The following is a 24,975-nucleotide window of genomic DNA, read 5'->3' as shown; positions in this document are numbered from 1 at the left end:
CCACTTCCAGGCAACATGGCTTTCAAGGTGTGGAGCTGGGAAGCAGATGACTGTTGACTCCATCTCACTTCCTCCATGTCTACCCCGTCTTCTTGACAGGTTTAAGGGGCTCAAGCCGACTGTTATCCTTCTCTCCCGAGGAATTTCCGACGCTGAAAGCAGCTGGAGGGCAGGACAAGGCTGGCAAAGAAAAGGGCGTCTTAGATCTGTCGTATGGGCCAGGACCAAGCCTCCGCCCTCAGAGTAAGTGACTGCAGCCTTTGGGCACTCGATGGAGTCACAGAACTTCCTCCTCTCATCTCTCTGCACTCCTAAAAGGGTGCTGATGCCACTGGGGTCTCTGGTTCGAGCTGGAAACGTGGCTCTTTGCCTCACCGTGTGATCTGTGCATCCACTGGACTTGCTGCCTAGGTCATTGGATTGGGCCTTGTGCCTTTTTTGTCTCTTGGGTTGGGCCAGGCCTGTCCCCTCCCCCTTTGTCATCCAGTTGTTAGTTTTGCTGTGCCTGGTGGCTGTGGCAAGGATGGACAAAGGACCAATTAACTTAGGTCCCCAGTTGAAGAGCTTATTTTCTAAAGCTCCCAATCCTAGCTGCATCTAGTGGGAATCACTGGGGAGTTTGTGAATGAGTCTGATTTCCGGTCCTCCCCTCCCCCAGCCCAATTAGGACCTGTATTTTTAACCCATTCCTCTGGGGATTGTTACATAAATCAGCCTGCAACTGGTCTCTACCAGCTCCTCATCTTAGGTTGGGCCAGGGAAGTGGCAGGATTGTGTAGCACTTCTTGCTGGAAATTTCTCCTTGGAAGCCGAGGGTGGCTGGAGGTTAAGGTGGTGTTTAGGAATGCGATTTTCCACATGTTCTACTCAGGGATTTTGAAGTGGCTCATGTAGTCCAGGGGACTTGATCAGTCTTAAATTGCGAGGGCCTTTTGTTTGCTTGCCTTGATGTATCCCTAAGGCCTCTCCCATTCAAGTCATAAGTGATGTCCTGTAAGTCAGTGATCACTGTGGATGTGTCTTACTTAAACCAGCACTCACCACCTTTCCAGTGGCCCACACAGGACTGGTTTATTTTACTCTTTTTTTTTTTTTCTTTTTGAGATGGAGTTTCGCTCTTGTTGCCCAGGGTGGAGTGCAATGTTGCGATCTCTGCTCACTGCAACCTCCGCCTCCGGGGTTCAAGTGATTCTCCTGCCTCAGGCTCCCGAGTAGCTGGGATTACAGGCATGTGCCACCACGCCCAGCTAATTTTGTATTTTTAGTAGAGACGGGGTTTCTCCATGTTGGTCAGGCTGGCCTTGAACTCCTGACCTCAGGTGATCCGCCCGTCTCAGCCTCCCAAAGTGCTGGGATTATAGGCGTGAGCTACCGCGCCCGGCCTGTTTGCTTCATTTTAAGGGACATGAATTATGTCTTTCTGGGATTAATTAAGATGAGCTGCTTTGTGGGACTATAAAAATGTAGACATAGAAGAAGCTTCTAAGCGTCAGTTTAATCTCCTCATTGGAGAAGATGAGAAAACATGGACAGAGGGGTGACCTCGGCTTGCCAAATCACACAGCAAAGGGGTTGAAGAGCTGGGATCAGACATGTTCTGGGTCTCTTTCCCTTAAGGGTCGTGTAACTCAGAGACCTTTGTGCTTCAACTTCTGACGGAAAACGGGTCTGTTGTCTCATTTGATTTCTTGTTGGCCTCTAATAATTTCCACCCGATCTTACTACATTTGGCAATAGAAAGCATCATTTTAAAAAGACAGGTCAGCAGGTTTCTGTCTGTGAGCTACGCAAGTGCCCCACACCTCCACTGGAGGGACAGCAGCTGCGCCTTGCCTGTCTTGTGGGCTGGGGGATCTTTATTAAAAGGTGCCACTGCTGCCGGGCGCGGTGGCTCACGCTTGTAATCCCAGCACTTTGGGAGGCCGAGGCAGGCGGATCACGAGGTCAGGAGATCGAGACCACGGTGAAACCCCGTCTCTACCAAAAATACAAAAAATTAGCCGGGCGTGGTGGCGGGCGCCTGTAGTCCCAGCTACTCGGAGAGGCTGAGGCAGGAGAATGGCGTGAACCCGGGAGGCGGAGCTTGCAGTGAGCCGAGATCGCGCCACTGCACTCCAGCCTGGGCGACAGAGCGAGACTCCGTCTCAAAAAAAAAAAAAAATAAAAATAAAAGGTGCCACTGCTAAACAAAGCCTGAAACCACTGTGCCCGGAACTCGCTCCTGTTTGAATGTGTAGTCCAGTGCTGACCCTAAGTGGGCTGGTCAGCGTTTGTTGAAGGAATGACCCAAGGCTGGTTTCATCAGGGCCATCTTCATCTCTCTGGGTTGTGAGACTTAGGGGAAGGGTGGTGATTGTTACTTACTGATGAATCCTTCTCTCTGAGTAGATCTCATTTTATATTTCACAGTCAGACTTCCCTCAGCAAGTTCATCCTCATTGTCCAACGGTCTGCCCCAACCTTCCCTGACAGATTTAACAATTCTTCACTTTAGGTGTTTTTTGTTTTTCATTTTATTTTTTTGGTGAAGGAGGGGGTCCCTTGACCTTCAGAACCTCATACGATCCCTCCTTCCCCCTCCTCTTCCCTCTCCCCTTTTGCCCCCTTTCAATTTCCAGATGTGACAAGCTGGAGGGAGGGCGGTGGGCGACACATAATTTCTGCCACGTCTCTGAGCACCTCCCCAACTGAGCTGGGCAGCAGGAACTCGAGTACAGGAGATGGAGCCCCCTCCTCGGCATGTACCAGCGATTCTAAGGACCCCTCTCTCCGCCCGGCTCAGCCTGTCCGAAAAGGGGCTTCACAGTTCATGGGAAATGTATACCACCCACCTACATACCATGACATGCTTCCTGCTTTTGTAAGTCTTCAGAGTGTACTTTTTTCCCCCTCCATGAAGTTGGATTGTGTCCAGCAGATAGGTCAAGTGGTTGAATGTCCCCCTTGGGGTCTCCTCTTGGCCCTGTTACCCTACTTCCGAGGCTTCCACTCGTTTTGCATTTTCTCTCCCTGCTTTTTAAATCTTCAGGGCCTCTGGCTTCTTTCCCTGGTGATGTGGATATGATTTTAGCCTTTGGTTCTGTAGAAACAGGAGAGGCAGGTTTTCCCTGACATAGGTCCCCAAGTCTACTTACAGGAATGAAATGGGGGAGATGGTGGTAGGATTAATTAGGAAACCCCAAGACTTTCCTGTTTCTTTTTCCCATTTTCCACTTTACAAAACACATTCTGATTTAAGTGGAAATTGCAGTTTTGGCCATTACCAGCAAATCCTGTTCATTGATGTTATGTTTCAGATGTGTTCGCCAAAGTCATCAGAAAACCAGGGTACAGTGGAACGAGGCTCTTTTCCCCTTCCTCAGCTCCGCCTTGAACCTCGAGTTCCTTTTAGACAGTTCCAGATGAATGACCAAGACGGGTGAGTCCATCGCATTACGGTCACGTGTGTAGGGATGAGTCCGGTGGTGATTCTGGTCAGGATGAGGGGCTGATGAATAGAAGTGTTGGGTCTCCTGGAGACCGCAGAGAACTTAACCAGCTCAGCATGGCAGGGTGTGTGGGGTGGTGGCTGGGATTTGGAGCTGGATGACAGATTGAGTCATATTTCAAGAGCCTGGTAGAATTGAAGTTCTGGCACGTGTGTGTTGCTGCTGCCCTAGGCCTTAGCAACCATCATGTAAAACTGCAGGACAAGGCAGAACTTCTTTCTGGGATGTACTTGTTTGCTCATTATATATTTCTTTTAAAGGAACTGATAGATATATTAAATCAAACATGAACCTTTGCAGTGTGGAATTTATTTTTGGAAAGGTATTTGATTTTGCTTCCGTCTATATACTGGACATGATTCCATCATCTTTACTTTTCTTTTATCAGAAAAGAAAACAGGCTGGGAGTGTCTCGCCCACTGCGCCCACTAAGGCAGCTGGTGGAGCGGGCACCACGGCCCACCATTATCAACGCGGAAAACCTGAAGGGCCTTGACGATCTGGACGCCGATGCCGATGATGGCTGGGCAGGTGGGCAGAGAAGCACGGGTGGTTTAGACGGGCAGGACCAAAGTCCATCTGTGCTTACCAGGGATGGAAACCCCCTGGCACCACCATGTGTTTTCCCTTGGCAAGACAGGGATGAAGAGCAGGACAGGGAAGCAGCCCCGATGCCCTCCTTCCTCATTTACTCCCCGACTAGCGGTTCCTTCCTGGCCAAGCCATTAGCTTCTTTTGGTCTTTAGTCTTAATCTTAGAGTTTTGTTGTTAACTTTTTAAAAATTATTGATGATGCAAAATTTAAACAAAAAAGAAAATAGCTCCCAACCACTGATCACTCAGGTTCAATAAGTACCAATGTTCTACCATTCGGTTTTTGTTTGTTTTAATTTAATTTTTTTCCAAGAGACAGGGTCTCAGCTACTCTGGGCATACTGCCTGTGGGTTAGCCCTGCTCTGCAAGGAGCAGTAAAAAAAATAAAGAGAAAAAGGAAGGCTGGGCACGGTGGCTAACGCCTGTAATTCCTTTGGAAGGCTGAGATGGGCAGATCACAAGGTCAGGAGATCGAGACCATCCTGGCTAACATGGTGAAACCCTGTCTCTACTAAAAATACAAAAATTAGCCAGGCGTGGTGGCGTGTGCCTGTAGTCCCAGCTACTCGGGAGGCTGAGGCAGGAGAATCACTTGAACCTGGGAAGCAGAGGTTGCAGTGAGCCGAGATTGCGCCACTGCACTCCAGCCTGGGTGACAGAGCGAGACACTGTCTCAAAAAAAAAAAAGGAAAGAGAGAGTCTGGCTGTGTTTCCCATTCTGGAGTGGAGTGGCTGTTCGCAGGGTCCATCATGGTGAGCTGCAGCCTCAAACTCTTCCTCCTGCCTCAGCCTCCGGAGTAGCTGGAACTACACGCGGGTGCCACAAACCCAGCTTGTTCTGCCATTCTTACTCGTTTATCTCCACCCACTCCCCATCCCGCAACCTGATTATTTTCTTTTATAGTTCTTTTTATTTATTTTCAGGTAGATTTTAATTATAGTGAAAGGCACCCATGTCACATTTTACCTGTACACTTTTACAAATGGATATGTGTATATCGTACACATCCATATCCAAAGAAAGAACATTTCCCTCACCATCCCAGGCTTCCTCATTGCTTCTCCAGTGCTCAGCCCTGTGACTGCTCAAGGGCCTGCTGCTCTTCTGATTCACTTTACCCTAGATTAGTTTTGCCTAGTTATCAGACTTCAGATGAGTGGAGTCATACAGTTTTTACTCTTGTATGGTTTTCATATTCATCAATGTTGTTTATATGCCAGTTGCTTTTAGTTGCTGAGATATGTTCCAGTGCATCAATATACTGTAATTTGTTTATTCATTCAAAAGCCCGACTATATACATCATACTTCTATTTCTCTTGGGTAAATATCTAGAATTTGTTGGGTCAAAGGGTAGACATAGGATTAAGTGTTTAAGACCTGTCCAAACCTTTTCCCCTGGTGGTTGTGCCATTCTACATTCCCAACAGCAGTGTGTGAGAATTTGGTAGGTCTGGATCTTACATTTTGGTGTTCATCTTTCTTTTTTTAAAGAGATAGGGTCTCACTTTGTTTCCTAGGTTGGAGTGCAGTGGCGTAATCAAAGCTCACTGCAGCCTTGAGCATGTTTGTCTTTTTAATTTTAGTCATTCTAGTGGGTGTTTAGTGGTATCTCATTGTGCTTTTAATTTGCATTTTGCTGATGACTAATGATGATATACACACTTTTATGTGCTATTTGACAGCTGATATATTGTCCTTTGTTTGGTGTCTGAATCTTAAAAAATTGAGTGGTAGGATACCAGCCCTGGATACAAATCCTTTGCAACTTTTATTTTGCAAATATATTTCCTTATTGCATTCTTTGTCTTAATTTTTTTTAAACACTGTTTTGATGAGCAGAAGCTTGAATTTTGAAGTTTAATTTACAAATTTGGGTTTTTTTGTGGTTATTATTTTTGTGTCCTGTTTAAAAAAATGTTTGCTTCCCCTTGGTGGTAAAGATATTCCTAGATGTTTTATAGTTTTAACTATTAATTTTAGGTCTTTGATCCACATTGGATTAATGTTTGTATATGGTGTAAGACAGGAGTCAAGGTTTGTTTTTTCCCATGTGGCCAATTCTCCACAACATTTGTTGATAAGACTTTACTTTCCCTGTCGAATTGCTTTGGAACCTTTGCCAAAAGTCAATTGACTGTAAAACATTGGTCTGTTTCTGGACACTATTCCATTGATCTGTTTGTTCCTCATGCCAGTACCACACTGTGGGTTTATAGTAAATCTTAAATTTCAGTAGTGTAAGTTTTCCAACTCTGTTCTTTTCCAAGATTGTTTCCACATAAATTTAGAATCAACCTGTCAGTATTTACAAAGAGCCTGCGGGCATTTTGGTTAGGATTATGTTGAATCTGTATCAACATAGATAGGTGACATCTTAATTTTTTTTTTTTTTTTTTTTTTTTCCGAGACAGAGTCTTGCTCTATTGCCCAGGCTGGAGTTCAGTGGCATGATCTCGACTCATTGCAACCTCCACCTCTCGGGTTCAAGTGATTATCTTGCCTCAGCCTCCCGAGTAGCTGGAATTATAGGTGTGCAGCTACTTTTTGTATTTGTAGTAGAGACAGGGTTTCACCATGTTGGCCAGGCTGGTCTCGAACTCCTGACCTTGTGATCTGCCCACCTCAGCGTCCCAAAGTGCTGGGATTACAGGCGGGAGCCACTGCACCCCACCTGACATCTTAACTTGGTGGTGTTTTTTTTTTTTTTTTTTTTTTTTTTTTGGATATGGGGTCTCACTCTGCCACCCAGGCTGGAGTGCAGTGGCATGATCTCAGCTCACTGCAACCTCTGCTTCCTGGGTTCAAGTGATTCTCATGTCTCAGCCTCCCAAGTAGCTGGGATTACAGGTGTGGGCCACTACGCCCTGCTAATTGTTGTATTTTTAGTAGAGACGAAGTTTCACCATGTTGGCCAGGCTGGTCTCGAACTCCTGACCTCAGGTGATCGGCCCGCCTTGGCCTCCCAAAGTGCTGGGATTATAGGTATGAGCCACCATGTCCAGTCCTTAATTTTGAATCTTTAGGCCAGGAACCTGGTGTATCTCTTTATTAGGGCTTTCATTTCTCTCAGCAGTGTCTTACTTAGAGTTTTCATGTAGAGGTCCTGAATGTCTTTTGTTAAATTTATTCTCGGGCATTTTATGGTTTTTTGATGCTATTATAAATGACATTGATTTTTAAGAACAATTTTATTTTTTAAGGGTTTGCTGTCATTATGTAGAAAATATAGCTGAGGCCGGGCGCAGTGGCTCACGCCTGTAATCTCACCACTTTGGGAGGCTGAGGTGGATGGATCACAAGATCAGGAGATCGAGACCATCCTGGCTAACACGGTGAAACCCCATCTCTACTAAAAATACAAAAAATTAGCCGGGCGTGGTGGCACACACCTGTAGTCCCAGCTACTTGGGAAGCTGAGGCAGGAGAATTGCTTGAACCCGGGAGGCGGAGGTTGCAGTGAGCCAGGATCGTGCCACTGCACGCCAGCCTGGGTGATAGAGCGAGACTCCATCTCAAAAAAAAAAAAAAAAGAAAATACAGTTGATTTTTTTGCATTCACTGGTACCAGACACTTTGTTGAATACATTAGTTTTATTAGTTTTTGTTGATTTCTTAGAGTTTTCGACATAAACCCTTATGTAGTTTGTAAATGAGGAGTTTTACGTTGTCTTTTTCAGATTACGTGCCTTTTATTTATTTATTTATTTATTTATTTATTTATTTATTTATTTGTATTTTGCCTTATTGCACTGTGGTATACCTCTAGTATAATATTAACCTCAAGTTCTTTCTGATCTTAGGAAGAAAATGTTTTGTGTGTCAGCATGAAGTGTCAGCTGTGGGTTTTTCAGAGATGCTGTTTATCAGGTTGAGGATGTGTTGCTTTCTGTGTCTAGTGTGCTGAGCCTCTGGGTTTTTTGTTTTTGTAAATTATGGGTATTGCATTGTGTTCAGTGATTTCCTACATCTGTGTTCATATTATTTTTCTCCTTTATTTTGATAATAGATTGCATTTTTTTAATGCTAAACCAACCTTGCATTCTTAGAATAAACCCTCCCTCTTTGTATGCCTAGACTCAATTTGTTAATATGTTTTAAAGTTCTGTCATGAGGGATATTAGTCTGTAATTTCCTATTCTTTTAATGTCTTTGTCAGATTTTGGTATCAAGTTATGCTGGGCTTATAAAATGAGTTGTGGAGTGTTCCTTCTCTGCTTTCCTAAAGAATAAGATTGGTATTTTTGTAAGATCAGTATTATATATTTTTCTTTTTCTTTCTTTTTTGAGACAGGGTCTCTCACTTTGTCACCCAGGCTGAGTGCACTGCTGCAATAATGGCTCAACGCAGCCTCAAACTCCAGTGCTCAAGTGATCCTCCTGCCTCACCTTCTGAGTGGCTGGGATTACAGGTGTGGGTCAGTGTGCCTGGCCAGTATTACTTTAGCAGTGAAACAATTTTGCCCCTGGAGTTTTCATTGTGGAAATGTTTTCAGTAATTTATTTTATTTGATTAGTTATGAGACTGTGCAGTTTCCCTATGTCATTTTGTGTGAGTTTTTTGGTAAGTTGTGTTTTTTGAGGAATTTGTTCATTTCTTTTGAGTTGTTGAAATTATTAACATAAAGTTGTTGAAAATATATTACATCATCCTTTTGATGTCTGTAGGATCTGTAGTGATACCTTTTAATTCCTGATAATTTGTATATTTCTTTTTCTTCATTTCTGCCAAGGAATTGAGTTGTTAGTTTTATTAATGTTTACGAAGTGGCAGCTTTTGGCATTGTTCATTTTCTCCATTGTTTGACTTGTTTTCTGTATCTTTTTTAAATGATTTTTTAAATCATTAAGGCATTTTTTTATTACTGGGACACTTCTAGATTGCTAATTTAGTTGTCTTAACAGCCAGAGAGCACATTCTGTATGATTTCATTCGTTTTCAAGTTGGTAAAACTTGTTTTATGACTAGGATATGATCTGTCTTGGAAAATATTTCAGGTGCACTTTGAAAAGTATATATTCTACAGTTGTTGGGTGTCATGTTTTGTATGTTCCAACTTAGTCAAGGTGGTTGATGGTGGCATTCAGATCTTATTGTATATTTACTGATATTTTTGTCTGCTTCTATGAGTTAAGGAAAGTGAGATGTGAAACTCCAATTATAGATTTATCTGTTCCTCCCTTTAATACTGTTGGTTTCTGCTTCATTTATTTTGAAGCTGCTATTAGGCATACACACATTTATAGTTTCTATGCCTTTCTGGTGTGTTTCCACATTTCCCTCCTTATCTCTAGTAGTCTATTATCTTGCAGTCTGTTTTGTCTTGTGTTCATACCATCGTTCTGACTTTTGGTTCCAGCGAATATCTTTTTCCATTCTTTTCCTTTAAGCTCCTTTGTGTTTGTATTTAAAGTGATTATTTAGTAGACAGCACGTAATTGCAACTTGCTTTTTCAGTCCTAACTCTGCCTTTTAATTAGATTGAGTTTTTGTTGTTACTTTTAATTTTTCTTAAATTTAATTTAATTTAATTTAATTTTTCTAGAGAGGGGGTCTTGCTCTGTTGCCCAGGCTGGTCTTAAACTCCTGGGCTCAAGCAATCCTCCCGCCTTAGTCTCCCGTGTAGCCAGGACTGCAGGCATACATCATGGTGCTCAGTTAGCTTTGTGTTTGAGGCAGGATCTTGCTCTGTTGCCCAAGCTGGAGTGCACTGGCACAGTCACAGCTCACTGCAACCTCAACTTCCTGGGCTTAGGTGATTCTCTCACCTCAGCCTCCGGAGTAGTTGGGACTACAGGTGTGCACCCCCATGGCTGGCTACTTTTCTGTATTTTTAGTAGAGATATGGTTTCGCCGTGTTGCCCAGGCTGGTTCAAATTCCGGGCCTCAAGTGATCCTCCTGCCTCAACCTCCCAAAGCACTGGGATTACAGGCATGAGCCACTGTGAATTATATGATTATATGATTCACATAATTTTAATGTAATTATATGATTGACATAATTGTCATATAACATAAAATTTACCCTTTTAAAGTCTACAGTTTAGTGGTTTTTAGTATGTATTCACAAGGTTGTACAACTACCACCAGTATTCAATTTCAGAATGTTTCCATCACTCAAAAAAGAAACCCAATACCTGTTGGCAGGCGCTCTCTCCCACCTCCTAATCCTGTGGCAATAATAAATCTACTTTCCCTCTATAGATTTGCATATTCTGGACATTTCCTTTCTTTTTTTTGAGACGGAGTCTTGCTCTGTCCCCCAGGCTGGAGTGCAGTGGCGCGATCTCAGCTCACTGCAAGCTCTGCCTCCCGGGTTCACGCCATTCTCCTGCCTCAGCCTCCCGAGTAGCTGGGACTACAGGCGCCCGCCAACACACCCGGCTAATTTTTTGTATTTTTAGTAGAGATGGAGTTTCACCGTGTTAGCCAGGATGGTCTCGATCTCCTGACCTCGTGATCCGCCCGCCTCAGCCTCCCAAAGTGCTGGGATTACAGGCTTGAGCCACTGCGCCCGGCCCATTTCCTTTCAATAGAATCAGTATGTGGCCTTTCTTATCTGGCTTCTTTCACTTAGTATAAGGTTTTCACAGTTAATTATGTTATAGCATGTGTTTGTATTCATTCTTTTTTATGACCAAATAATATTCCATTGTGTGGAACTACCACACTCTGTTCACACTATCCTCTGTGATGGATACTTTCTGCCATCTGAGCCACTTGGGCTGATCAGTGCCTCGGGCAAGTGGTAACTCACAAATCTCACAAGTCAAGCTTCTGTATTATAAGGGTAGACAACTACTTGGTTTCTGCCTGCTTTGTTCATCCTCTTGGGCCTTGAAATAGATTTTAAAGATATATTATTCAGATTTAAAAATTGTTACCTGTGGGAGGGTTAGTCTAACCAAGTTGCCCTGCTCTTACCAGAAGCCAAAACTGCCCTTCAGTCACAGGGGGAGGCAGCCAGGTGGTTGACTCAGCTCCTCTGCTGGGATAGCGAGATTCCTGGCCAAAGGAACCTCTCCGATGGTGCCTGGGTACCACTGACCTTTTCTTTTCCTTTTTTCTTTTTCTTTTTATTTTTTTTTTTGAGACGGAGTCTCACTCTGTCGCCCAGGCTGGAGTGCAGTGGCACGATCTCGGCTCACTGCAACCTCTGCCTCCTGCGTTCAAGCGATTCTCCTGCCTCAGCCTCCTGAGTAGCTAGTATTACAGGCACACGCCACCACGCCCAGCTAATTTTTGTATTTTTAGTAGAGACGGGGTTTCACCATGTTGGTCAGGCTAGTCTCAAACTCCTGACCTCATGATCCGCCCACCTCAGCCTCGCAAAGTGCTGGGATTACAGGCGTGAGCCACCACGCCTGGCCACCACTGACTTTTTCATTCTTTCTCATTCTTCCTGGGCCCTCCTGCTGTTGTAGGCCTCCATGAAGAAGTGGACTATTCTGAGAAACTGAAGTTCAGCGATGATGAAGAGGAAGAAGAAGTTGTGAAGGACAGCAGGCCAAAGTGGTAAGGACTCGTTCCTGCCCTATCAGCATGAGTGCATCCCTGCTCAGTGTTGCTGTGTGCCCAGAGCATTTCCCAGTTTCCATAGCAACCTGGAATGGCAGACAGATGCTGTTTCCACTTTGTTCTGGGGGTGACAGCTATTGATGATGGCTGTGAAGGAGGGGAGCCAGGGTTTGCCTGCAGGTGTGACTGTGTCCTGTGCATAGTCGGCCTCTTCACCACCGCATCAGTGTGTCCCCAAGTGTGTTACGCAGACCACATCTTCATGGGTTGCTTGTGGCTGTTGTGCCCCAAAAGGCTTCCGTGGCCAAGCAAGTTTGGGAAACCTCCATGGGCTCAACTTCTTTTGGCACGATGTCAGCTCACTACAACCTCCATCTCCTGGGCTTAGCGATTCTCCCACCTCAGCTTCCCGAATAGCTAGGACCACAGATGCATGTCACCATACCCAGCTAATTTTTATCTTTCTGCTAGAGATGGGGTTTGCCACGTTACTCAGGTTTGGTCTCAAACTCCTGGGCTCAAGTGATCCACTGTGCCCAGCCTCAACTTCTTTCTTCACTCCAAATTCCTCAGAGGCTTGAACATGCTAAAGTACAGTGGGGGCTGGGCATGGTGGCTCATGCTTGTAATTCCAGTGCTTTGGGAGGCCGAGGCAGGTGGATCTCTTGAGGTCAGGAGTTTGAGACCAGCCTGCCCAAGATGGTGAAACCCCGTCTCTACTAAAAGTACAAAAATTAGCCAGGTGTGGTGGCGTATGCCTGTAATCTCAGCTACTTGGGTGGCTGAGGCAGGAGAATTGCTTGAACCCAGGAGGCAGAGGTTGCAGTGAGCCAAGATTGTGCCACTGTACTTCAGCCTGGGCGACAGGGCAAAACTCTGTCTCAAAGAAAAAAAACAAACAATTAAGTGCACTGGGGAGGTGAAGAAGCAGAATGCATGCCAGCTTTCCTGAATTTATTTGACCATGTTAATCTTGTCTCTTTTTTTTTTTTTTTTTTTTTTGGATCATTTCCTTGGACTAGTTTAGTTTTGCTTAATTTCCTTTAGAAAATACTGCATTGTACTCTCATCCCTCCAGTTTTCATAATGTTAGTAGCATTTGCTAGTACTTTTAAAATAATACCCCACAATGGCCAGGCACGGTGGCTCACGCCTGTAATCCTAGCACTTCGGGAGGCCAAGGCGGGCGGATCACGAGGTCAGGAGATCAAGACCATCCTGGCTAACACAGTGAAAACCCATCTCTACTAAAAATACAAAAAACTAGCTGGGCGTGGTGGCGGGCGCCTGTAGTCCCAGCTACTCGGGAGGCTGAGGCAGGAGGATGGCATGAACCCAGGAGGCGGAGCTTGCAGTGAGCTGAGATCACACCACCGCACTCCAGCCCGGGCAACAGAGCGAGACTCCGCCTCAAAAAAAAAAATACCCCACAATTAGTTGGGCGTGGTATGCTCCTATAATCCCAGCTACTCAGGAGGCTGAGGTGGGAGGACTACTGGAATCCAGAAGGTCGAGGCTTCAGTGAGCCATGATTGCACCACTGCACTCCAGCCTGGGTGACAGAGTAAGGCCCTGTCTCAAAAAATTAATAATAACAATCATACCTATGGTTGTCATAATTTGTATTTTTTGAGTACTAGCAAGTAAGAATTTGTCCTTTGCTTCCTTTGTATAATGCCTGTTTCCTTCACATTTATCACTGCTTTCCTTTAAAATGTGATGTTTTATATTGTTTAGATGTTAATGCTTTGCTGTTGTCTTGCAAATATTTTTCTCTGTTTTCTTGTCAATAACTGAATATTTGTTTAGTCAAATCTGTGAGTCATCCTTTTCTTTGTTATTTCATCCTTCACTTAAAAGCTCCTAAAGTAAGTGCCCATCTTCTGGAAGGAGTTGGTAATAACCTTTGCTACTCTTTTTCTGATGACACACAAAAAAAGAAATTCTGTAATTTGCTGTTTGATTTCAGCTGAAGCTTTGGATGCAGTCGGGACATACCTATGGGTCAGTTCTGGAACACTAATCTCAGAAGGAGCTGTGATCAAGAATTAAAATCAAAGGCAAAGACATAAACTCTTAGAGACTGATTGGAGCAGTAGGACACTCTGTTCCTTGTCTCTTTGAGGCGATGGGAACTGTATATTCCCCTGAAGGAATTGGACATTGGTTTTGGAGACAGTTTTGCCCCTGACTTTGACCAAGGGCACTTCAAAATCACAGTGCCCGAACGATCTCCTCCCGAAACCTGCTCTTTTTTTTCACGTTCACTGAGCTGGTTGGTGACCTGGTAGAGACTTAGTGCATGCGTCCATCTCTTATTTGGCATCTTTATTTCCTCATACACAATTGGCTCCCAAAACTTGCCCTGACTCTGTCTCCTCTTTTCATTTTCTCTGGGGCCACTGGGACCTCCTCCGTTTCCAGACCATCCATGGGTCCACCAGTTCATCTCCATCCTTTCAGCCTGTCCTCCATGGCCCGTCCTTCACACCCTGCCCATAGTCATCTTCTAAAAACACAGGTCTTTTAGACAGGTCAGCAGCTTTACCGTGGTCTCCATTTCTCACAAAGTCAAGTCGGAATCACCATTGTCCCCTCTGTAATCTCCTAAGCCGTGTTACCTGCCTCGTCTTCCCTCCCTCGCCACGTACATGTGCGTGGGTAGACACACAGGCCCACACATCTGCCATCCCTGATTCCAGCTTTTCTGTGATCTGCGGTATTACCAGGCCCTTGTAAATGCTTTGCCCCAGCACCATTGCTTCCACTGTGAGGCGTCCAGACGAGCATGGCACCCATCCCCTTCTTGTCCAGCCACCTCTGCAGCTCTCTTTGGAATGCCTCCTCCTTTTCCATGCTGTGTGGGCTCTGCTTGTCTCCTCTTGCTCTTTTTATTGTGGCACTGTTTAGTAGTCATCTTTTGTTCTTTTGAGGGGCATTTATTGAGTAACTGGCTTGTGCAGAGCATAGGGAGGGAGCTGTACCAAAAGGAGATGGACACACACCTGGGAGTCCTGGTTCAAATCTGTGAGCTCCTCCCTGTGAGGGGTGCCCTGTTAACCTTAATGAGACTCAGCTACTGACTTTTTAAATCAAGAGTGTCCAATCTTTTGGCTTCCCTGGGCCACACTGGAAGAGCTGTCTTGGGCCACACATAAAATACACTAACACTCATGATAGCTGATAAGCTAAAATGAAAAAGTCACGAAAAAATACCTCATAATGTGTTTTTATTATTTTTTTCTGAGACGGAGTTTCGCTGTGTTGCCCAGGCTGGAGTGTAGTGCTGCGATTTTGGCTCACTGCAACCTTCACCTCTGGGGTTCAAGCACTTCTCCCACCTCAGCCTCTAGTATCTGAGATTATGAGTGCCTGCTACCACACCTGGCTAATTTTTGTATTTTTAGTAGAGACTTGGTTTCACCATGTTGGTCTGGCTGGTCTGGAACTCCTGACCTCACGTGATAGCTCACCTCAGCCTCCCAAAGTGCTAGGATTACAGGCGTGAGCCACTACGCCCAGGCCCTCTTATAATGTTTTAAGAAAGTTTACGAATTTGTGTTGCGCTGCATCCAAAGCCCGGGGCCATCCTGGGCCACATGTGGTTGGACAAGCTTGCTTTAAAGTGAGGATCATGAGGACTTTTTTTTTGCATCAGTGAAATAGTGTGACACATCCTGCCTGGGGCTCTGTTTATGAGAGTGACTTGATAAATGGTGGGGCTGAACTGTGGAATTCACATGGAAGTAGTGGGAGTGGTGGTCCATTCTAATGAAGAAAATGATATGGACAGCTGACTTTGGAATTCCCAAGGCCTCTGACCAGTGACATCAGACATGCTTGGCCTGACTGCAAAAACTTAACATCAAATGTGGTTTGTCCTAGGAACAGTTGGGACCCTAGGAGGCAGCGGCAGTTGTCAATGAGCTCTGCAGACAGTGCAGACGCTAAGCGGACTCAAGAGGAAGCGAAGGACTGGGCTGAAGCAGTGGGTGCATCCCGTGTCGTCCGAAAGGCACCAGACCCTCAGCCACCGTCCAGGAAGCTTCATGGCTGGGCAGCAGGCCCTGACTACCAGGTACCAAGGGCCCTTGGCTGTCCTATGTATTTGTACTTCATTGAGTTCAGTGGCTGGGTTTCTAAAAAGTCCTAAGTGGGCATTTCTTTTTCATTTTTATATTTCTGCTTTTTTAAAAATATTTTTTTCATAGAGACAGGGTCTCACTATGTTGCCCAGGCTTGTCTCAAACTCCAGCTCAAGTGATGCCAAAGTGCTAGGATTACAGGTATGAGCCACCATGCCCGGCTGTTTTTACTTTTTTTGAGATAAGGTCTTGCTCTATCCTTTACCTCCCACTCTCAAGCAATCCTCCCACCTCAGCCTCCTGAGTAGCTGGGACTACTGGTGTGCTACCACACCTGGCTCATTTCATTCATTTTTTGTAGAGACGAGGTCTTACTATGTTGCCCAGGCTGGTCTTGAGTTCCTGGGCTCAAGGGATCCTCCTACCTTAGCCTCCCAAAGTGCTGAGATTATAGGCATGAGCCACTGTGTTTGTCCTCTTGTTTTAATTTAAAAAAATTGAAATAGCCGGGCATGGTGGCTCACACAATTTGAAAGGCTGAGGCAGGGGGATCGTTTGAGACCAGGAGTTCAAGACCATCCTGGCCAACACAGTGAAACCCTATCTCCAAAAGAAAAAAAAAAAAGCCAAAGAAATGATTAAAACAGCCTCAAAGTGATAGAAATGTTGGAAGTACATTACAAACGATATTTTTTCTAAACTGATTGAACAGTAAGTTGACAACCTGATGAGACTGTTTACACTGTAGTACTTGTTTCCTACCAAGATGGAGACATTCCACCCAGGTAACTACAGTGACTTCCAGGAAATTAGCCTTGATAATTGATTGTCGTTTAATCTGCAGGCTCCATTCAGCTTTTACCAGTTGTCGCATTAATGTCCTTACTCGAAATAATCCAGTTCAGAATCACACACCTCTAGCCTTCTTTAGTCTGGATCAGTTCCTCAGCCTTTCCTTCACTTTCATGACTTTGAGGCTTTGGAAGATTACAAGCCAGTGGAATGCCCCTCAAATTGGGTTTATCATCATCTTTCTTGTGAAGAAGTCCACGGTTTCCATCCTTGGCAGGGATCTTCAGGCATGACCTGACTTTTCTCCTTTCATCCCACCAAGGCAACCATGACTTCATCCTGTCCCCCTCTGGCTACGTGCACTTCGGTCTCTTGATTAACGGGGTGCCTGCCAGGTTTTATGCTGTAGAATTACTCTTTTCCCTATTTGTAGTTGATAAGAATTTTGTTGGGAGAAACTTTGAGACTGAACATCTCGTTTTTGATCAAGCTTTTACATTTTTTTTTTTATTTTTTTTTGCATACAAAAACAATAAACATTTTCTAAAAATACATACAAACAAAAAGATGCGTATCAAACATATTAGGAAGGTTGCACATGGGAAGTCGGGGAATAGAAATGGGGGTGGGAGTTAAAATAAATGAGAGAGGGACTTTATATGGATCAGTGATAATAACTCAATCCTCTTTTTGACAAAGAAGAGGGAGAAGGAAGAGGAAGAAAAAGAAAGTGGGATAAAGGATCAGAAAGGGAGGAAAATAGAAAAAATTAGAGTATGACTCCAGGGTAGACCTGTTTTGTTGTCATTGAGTTGGTTGGTTGGTTTGTCTGTTGTATTCTTCATGTTTCGCCAAGTTGGCCAGACTGGTCTCGAACTCCTAGCCCGAAGTGATCAACCCGCCTCGCCCCCCAGAGTGCCGGGACCACAGGCGTGAGCCACCACGTCCAGCCCCCACATTGCTTTTGGCCTCCGTGGTAGACCTCCCAGACGGAGCGGCCAGGCAGAGGAGCTCCTCACTTCTACCCAGACACGGGGCGGCCGGGCAGAGGGGCTCCTCACTTCCCAGATGGGGCGGCCAAGCAGAGACGCTCCTCACTTCTTCCCAGACGACAGGTGGCCGGGCAGAGGCGCTCCTCACTTCCCAGACGATGGGTGGTCGGGCAGAGGCGCTCCCCACTTCCCAGACGATGGGTGGCCGGGCAGAGGCGCTCCTCACTTCCCAGACAATGGGCGGCCGGGCAGAGGCGCTCCTCACCTCCCAGACGATGGGTGTCCGGGCAGAGGCACTCCTCACTTCCCAGATGGGGCAGCCGGGCAGAGGCGCTCCTCACTTTCCAGACGATGGGTGGTCGGACAGAGGCGCTCCTCACCTCCCAGACGATGGGTGGCCGGGCAGAGGCGCTCCTCACCTCCCAGACGATGGGTGGCCGGGCAGAGGCGCTCCTCACCTCCCAGACGGGGCGGCCGGGCAGAGGCGCTCCTCACTTCTTCCCGGACGGGGCGGCCGGGCAGAGGCGCTCCTCACTTCTTCCCGACGGGGCGGCCGGGCAGAGGCGCTCCTCACTTCTTCCCGGACGGGGCGGCCGGGCAGAGGCGCTCCTCACTTCTTCCCGGACGGGGCGGCCGGGCAGAGGCGCTCCTCACTTCTTCCCGGACGGGGCGGCCGGGCAGAGGCGCTCCTCACTTCTTCCCGGACGGGGCGGCCGGGCAGAGGCGCTCCTCACTTCTTCCCGGACGGGGCGGCCGGGCAGAGGCGCTCCTCACTTCTTCCCGGACGGGGCGGCCGGGCAGAGGCGCTCCTCACTTCTTCCCGGACGGGGTGGCCGGGCAGAGGCGCTCCTCACTTCTTCCCGGGCGGGGCGGCCGGGCAGAGGCGCTCCTCACTTCCTCCCGGACGGGGCGGCCGGGCAGAGGCGCTCCTCACCTCCCAGACGATGGGAGGCCGGGCAGAGGTGCTCCTCACTTCCCAGACGATGGGTGGCCGGGCAGAGGCGCTCCTCACTTCCCAGACGGGGCGGCCGGGCAGAGGCGCTCCTCACTTCCCAGACAGGGTGGCCGGGCAGAGGCGCTCCTCACTTCCCAAATGATGGGTGGCCGGGCAGAGGCGCTCCTCACTTCCCAGACGATGGGTGGCCGGGCAGAGGCGCTCCTCACTTCCCAGACGGGGCGGCCGGGCAGAGGCGCTCCTCACTTCCCAGACGGTGGGTGGCCGGGCAGAGGCGCTCCTCACTTCCCAGACGGGGCGGCCGGGCAGAGGCGCTCCTCACTTCTTCCCAGACGGGGGCGGCCGGGCAGAGGCACTCCTCACTTCTTCCCGGACGGGGCGGCCGGGCAGAGGCGCTCCTCACTTCTTCCCGGGCGGGGCGGCCGGGCAGAGGCGCTCCTCACTTCCTCCCGGACGGGGCGGCCGGGCAGAGGCGCTCCTCATCTCCCAGACGATGGGAGGCCGGGCAGAGGCGCTCCTCACTTCCCAGACGATGGGTGGCCGGGCAGAGGCGCTCCTCACTTCCCAGACGGGGCGGCCGGGCAGAGGCGCTCCTCACTTCCCAGACAGGGTGGCCGGGCAGAGGCGCTCCTCACTTCCCAGACGATGGGTGGCCGGGCAGAGGCGCTCCTCACTTCCCAGACGGTGGGTGGCCGGGCAGAGGTGCTCCTCACTTCCCAAACGGTGGGTGGCCGGGCAGAGGCGCTCCTCACTTCCCAGACGGTGGGTGGTCGGGCAGAGGCGCTCCTCACTTCCCAGATGGTGGGTGGCCGGGCAGAGGCGCTCCTCACTTCCCAGACGGTGGGTGGCCGGGCAGAGGTGCTCCTCACCTCCCAGACGGGGCGGCCGGGCAGAGGCGCTCCCCACCTTCCAGATGGGGCGGCGGCCGGGCAGGGGCTGCAATCCCAGCACCCTGGCAGGCCAAGGCAGGCGGCCGGGGGGTAGAGGCTGCCGCGAGGCCAGACCACGCCACCGCCCTCCAGCCCGGGCAACACCGAGCACTGGGTGAGAGAGACTCCGTCTGTATTCCCAGTACCTCGGGAGGCTGAGGCGGGCAGAGCACTCGGCGTCAGGGGCTGGCGACCAGCGTGGCCAAGATGGCGAACGCGTGCCTGCATCCAAAGGGGAAAAGGCAGGCAGCGGTGGCGCGCGCCGGCAGTCCCAGGCAGTCTGCGGCGGGGGCAGCAGCAAGCCGAGTAGATTGGGCCAGAGAGGGGAAAGAAGAAAGAAAGAAAGAGAGAGAGAGAGAGAGGGAGGGAGGGAGGGAGGGAGGAAGGAAGGAAGGAAGCCTGATCAAGCTTTTAGTTTACTCATTTATTTACATCAGTGGGTGGTAACCTACTCTCACCTAGTTGGCCATTGGTAGTTCCTTCAGGCCAGTGCGTGTCCTTTTTACCTGTTCTCCATCCTTTTTGGAGGCCTTCCTTCATCTTTCCCGGTTGCATGACCTGTCTTGTCCTGGATCTGCCCTTTCTCCAGGAAGTCCTAGTTCCTCTTAGCGAAGGATGATATTTAGAAACCAGTGTCTGAGACCCAGCAGGCTCCTTGCTGCTGGGGTGTCACTGCTCCCGGGCCTCCTCAGTGGACAGTTGCAAGGGATGTGTGTAGGTATACGTGTGTGCACAAATACACACTTTCATACCTGTATTATTTCTGTACCTGTCCATGTTGGAAACTGTGTTCTCATTGATACCTCCAGTTCCACAGACTTCATTCCACTTCCTCCCGGTGCATGTTTGCACCTCCTTTCTGTGACAGTGAGAATCTGTCTCTCATCGTCCCTCGTATTTATACTTATTTGGTCAGTCTCCCTGTGTATGACCAATCTCATTTCTGCTGCCACACTCTCTGCCTTGCACAAATGCCCTCCTTGCCCACTCAGATGTCATTGTCCCCACTCCTGGATGCCCTGAATGTCCCTGCTGGGCCAACTCTGCCTATGAATGTCCCCCTCATCTAGCTTGGGCTCCAGCCCCACACCTCCATGTGCATGCCCTCCTCCCCTTGCCTGGGTTCTAACCATTTGGAGTGCAGTCAGCTGCCAGCACTCCCTGGCACCAGGCTCCTGGCTTGCATTGCCACACCTAGTGACTCTGGGACTGGACTGTTGAGGACTGGGAGGGCTGGGGAAGGGAGAGTCATGACTTTGAATACACTTGGTAAAGCCTGCTATTTTCAATGCTCTTTGCTATTTGTTTATTATTACTTGTTTTTGGAGACGGGGTCTCACTCTGTTGCCAGGCTGGAGTGCAGTGGTGCAATCTTGGCTCACTGCAACCTCTGCCTCCCGGGTTCAAGCGATTCTCCTGCCTCAGCCTCCCGAGTAGGGGGATTACAGGCGTGCACCACCATGCCTGGCTAACTTTTGTATTTTTAGTAGAGACGGGGTTTTGCCATGTTGGCCAGGCTGGTATCAAACTCCTGATCTGCCCACCTTGGCCTCCCAAAGTACTGGGATTACAGGTGTGAGCCACCGCGCCCGGCCTACTGTTTACTATTGAAAGGCTCCTATTCCACATTCTTATAAAATGAAAATGCCCCTTAGCTGCAGTCTTCTTATTGAATATTTATTGTATGCCAGGTACATACATATGTGCTGGGTCCAAGAGATACAGAAGTGAAACAAAATAGACACAATGCCACTGCTCTTGGAAATTCTTCTGCAGTTAATCCACATTTTCATTCACGTGTTGAGGTTGCTCAGTATTCCCTTTTTTTTTTCCTTTTCACCAGTCAAGAAGTAGTGCTGATCAGTATTCAAACGGTTTCACTTTAACCTACTCATAACAGCACTGTAAATTAACTGAACATCAACAGTGATGAAATCTATATTACTAAATTTATGTATCCAAGGCATCTTCTGACCAAATTTCATTCTTTCTTTCTTTTTTGAGACAGAGCCTCACTTTGTCACCCATGCTGGAGTGCAGTGGTGTGCTCTTGGCTCACTGCAACTTCCACCTTCTAGGTTCAAGCAGTCCTTCTGCCTCAGCCTCCCAAGTAGCTGGGATTATAGGCATGTGCCACCACACCCAGCTAATTTTTGTATTTTTAGTAGAAATGGGGTTTCACCATGTTGCCTCGGCTGGTCTTGAACTCCTGACCTCAGGTGATCAACCCATCTCGGCCTCCCAAAGTACTAGGATTACAAGCGTGAGCCAGTGCACCCAGCCTCTTCTGACCGAATTTTTAAGAAAATGGTCTCAATTTTTAAGAAAATGAGCATTGGCTCACACCTGTAATCTCAGTACTTTGGGAGGCCAAGGCGGTGGATCACAAGGTCAGAAGTTCTAGGCCAGCCTGACCAACATGGTGAAACCCCATCTCTATTAAAAATACAAAAATTAGCCAGGCTTGGTGCCGCGCACCTGTATTCCCAGCTACTCAGGCGGAGGCTGAAGCAGGAGAATCGCTTGAATCTGGGAAGCAGAGGTTGCAGTGAGCCGAGATTGCACCACTGCACTCCAGCCTGGGCGACAGAGTGAGACTCCGTCTAAAAAAAAAAAAAAAGGTCTCAGTTCAAATTGCTTTGCAGAACATTTAGTCTATAAAATGATCGCTAATATCAGGGCCTTTTAGGAAGGCACATCAAAGGTCTTGTGCCCTCTGAGTCTATTATTTCCTTTCCAGGAAATTATCTGAAGGAAGTAATCAGGGCTAGGCGTGAAGGCTATGTGCAGTGGTGTATTGAATCCCATGGGATAAAGGCAGATAGGCAGATTTTGGTATGAGCCATGAACTGATCAATACACAGCCATTAGAAAGGTATGGATAGACGCTCAGGTTTGATGGCAAAGTGAAAGGAAACTGCACGCTTCGGTTCTGATGATATTATATAAAATGTACCTTCATGCCTCTAAATTGGAAGTTTATAATCTTATGATTATAGTACTTACCTCTGGCTTATGATAAACTAATTTTTAGAAACTCCTTGACTACAGTAAGTTTGTTGTATATTTCTTTTACTGAAGTATAACTCACCTACAAGAAAAGGCCTAGATCCTGTTTCTTTCGTTTGATTTTTGACAGCTGTATACATTTATGTTACTAGCATTCATAATAGGAAGTTCTGTCTTTTTCTGATACTCAGATCTCATTAGAATTTCAGTGGCTGGAGCTCAGGTGACAGCTGTCCATCATTTGTCCTGTTGCCAGGTCTGCATGCTCCTTGACCCCTGCAGACCAGTGACAAAGGGTCCTAGTGTCGAGCTTTTCACTTTTCGTCTTTGGCACTCTGGTTGTCCAGTAGCTGGCAACCAGTAAGAAACTCAGAAACGGATAAATATCCAAAAGAGATTTTTTTAGGTATGCTTTTTTTTTCTTTTTTCTTTTTCTTTTTTTTTTTTTTTTTTTTTTTACGAGGTCTAGCTCTGTCCCCTGGCTGGAGTGCAGTGATGTGATCTCAGCTCACTGCAGCCTCTTGGGCTCAAGTCATCCTTTCCACCTCAGCTCAGTAGCTGGGACCATAAGCATGTGCTCATGCCCAACTAATTTTCATATTTTTTTGGGGGGTGGTAGGGGGTAAATACGGGGCCTCACCATATTGCCCAGGCTGGTCTCAAGCTTCTAGGCTCTTGCAGTCCCCCATATCGGCCCCCACAAAGTGTAGGAATTACAGGCATGAGCTACTGTTTCTGGCTAGACATGCCTTTTTTTTTCCCCCCAGATGGAGTCTCGCTCTGTTGCCCAGGCTGGAGTGCAGTGGCACGGTCTCAGCTCACTGCAACTTCTACCTCCCAGGTTCAAGCAATTCTCCTGCCTCAGTTTCCCAAGTAGCTGGGACTACAGGTGCACGCCACCATGCCCAGCTAATTTTTGTATTTTTAGTAGAGACGGTGTTTCACCATGTTGGCCAGGCTGGTCTCGAACTCCTGACCTCAGGTAATCCACCCGCCTCGGCCTCCCAAAGTGCTAGGATTACAGGCGTGAGCCACCGCGCCCTGCCGACATGCTTAATAAAGATCACTTCGAAGCTTTATGTCTGGCAGTGAATTTCATTTTCCTAGGGCTCTTTCTACCCAGGGGTTTATGTATTGTGCGGGCAGGAGCAGCAGTTTTCGTGACCCAGGAATGATCAGTGTGTGGTTTCCTGTTCCGGTTCTTAACCTTGGAGGCCCTTAGCTTGCATGCCCATCAGCAGTGGTGGGAGTGTTTCTCGCGTGTGGGTCACATGTTGCTTTGCAAACATGATTTTCACCTTCACAATCCTCAGAGCTTCCTTTGTTGTCCCCATTTTAAAAACAAGGAAGTGAGGTGTGGAGAGTTGGCACTTGGCCTAAACCACATTCCACATACAGCAGAGGCCAGAGCAGGATTCGAACCCAGCTCTGTCTGCCACACACCTGTGCTGTCTCTTGAAGGTGCTTGAGGATCTTGGGAGGAGAACTGATCCCAAAGTGGGAGTGGTCCCTGTATCCCGGGTCCGGGACCCACCGCCTTATCTCAGAGACATTCTCTTGGCAGAAGTCCTCAATGGGCAGCATGTTCCGGCAACAGTCCATCGAGGACAAGGAGGACAAGCCCCCACCGAGGCAGAAGTTCATTCAGTCAGAGATGTCCGAGGCGGTGGAGCGAGCCCGAAAGCGCCGGGAAGAAGAGGAGCGCCGAGCCCGGGAAGAGAGGCTGGCCGCCTGTGCTGCCAAACTCAAGCAGCTGGACCAGAAGTGTAAGCAGGCACGAAAGGCAGGTGAGGCCCGGAAGCAGACAGAGAAGGAAGTGCCCCGGTCTCCAAGTGCTGAGAAGGCATCTCCCCAGGAAAACGGCCCTGCTGTCTGCAAAGGTAAGAGCTGGGCCATCTTCCCACCAACTGGAAACCCTGGCCTGTTGTCCTCGGCTTGTTACTTGCAACTGCCTTCCTTCTTAGCTAGCAGAACCTATGGCTTACAACGAGATCGTATTGGGAAGCATCAGTTATTAAGAGCATAGGCCTGGGTCAAGTGCCTGGGTTCTGATCCTGTTTGAACTTCTTTTTTATAATTTCAACTTTTACTTTAGTTTCAGGGGGTACATTGTGTGATGCTGAGGTTTGAGGTATGAACAATCCTGTCACCCAGGTAGTGAGCATAGTACCCAATAGGTAGTTTTTCAGCCCTTTTTCCTTCTCCCATCTGAACTTGTTAAACTAGCTAGTGAGCACCTCACCTCTCTGAAGCCTGTTTCTTCATCTGTGAAATGGGATGAGTATGTACCTGCCAGCACGCGGAGGGGTGTACAGCACGCTCCAGTTTCTGGGACATTGAAACCATGCATCTACTCACTGATGATACTCATCATCGTCACTATTATCATCACTATCCTTGCCTAACCAAAGACACATGTGCTCCGGACTTTAATAAAACCACAGATCCTTTAACATGGAATAAAAATAATCCCACTTGCTTGGTAGAATACATTTTTTCCTGGTGTTGATTTTAAAAGAAATGGATCACGTGGCCCTATTTTTTTTTTTTTTTGAAACGGAGTCTCTTTCTGTCACCCAAGGTTGGAGTGGTGTGATCTCTGCTCACTGCA

At 47.7% G+C, this 24,975-nt stretch overlaps 1 protein-coding gene across 33 annotated transcripts in view; it reads left to right on the top strand.

Moving 5' to 3' along the window:
• The window catches only part of PRRC2B (proline rich coiled-coil 2B), a 133,612-nt gene that overhangs the window by 73,898 nt on the left and 34,739 nt on the right, over positions 1–24,975 (top strand). For 22 of the 33 annotated variants that reach the window (XM_063635707.1, XM_055270626.2, XM_055270628.2 and 19 more), the window contains 7 exons: positions 100–243; positions 2,619–2,860; positions 3,297–3,418; positions 3,877–4,019; positions 11,509–11,599; positions 15,488–15,680; positions 23,929–24,244. In XM_063635707.1, coding sequence (XP_063491777.1) covers positions 100–243; positions 2,619–2,860; positions 3,297–3,418; positions 3,877–4,019; positions 11,509–11,599; positions 15,488–15,680; positions 23,929–24,244 — 1,251 coding nt within the window. The remainder of the gene's footprint in view (positions 1–99; positions 244–2,618; positions 2,861–3,296; positions 3,419–3,876; positions 4,020–11,508; positions 11,600–15,487; positions 15,681–23,928; positions 24,245–24,975) is intronic. The other 11 variants (XM_063635711.1, XM_063635713.1, XM_063635712.1 and 8 more) reach the window with 3 other exon arrangements.

This window comes from Symphalangus syndactylus, chromosome 3 (genome assembly GCF_028878055.3).
Source record: "Symphalangus syndactylus isolate Jambi chromosome 3, NHGRI_mSymSyn1-v2.1_pri, whole genome shotgun sequence".
Lineage (NCBI taxonomy): Eukaryota > Metazoa > Chordata > Mammalia > Primates > Hylobatidae > Symphalangus > Symphalangus syndactylus.
This window is presented reverse-complemented; position numbering and strand designations above follow the sequence as displayed.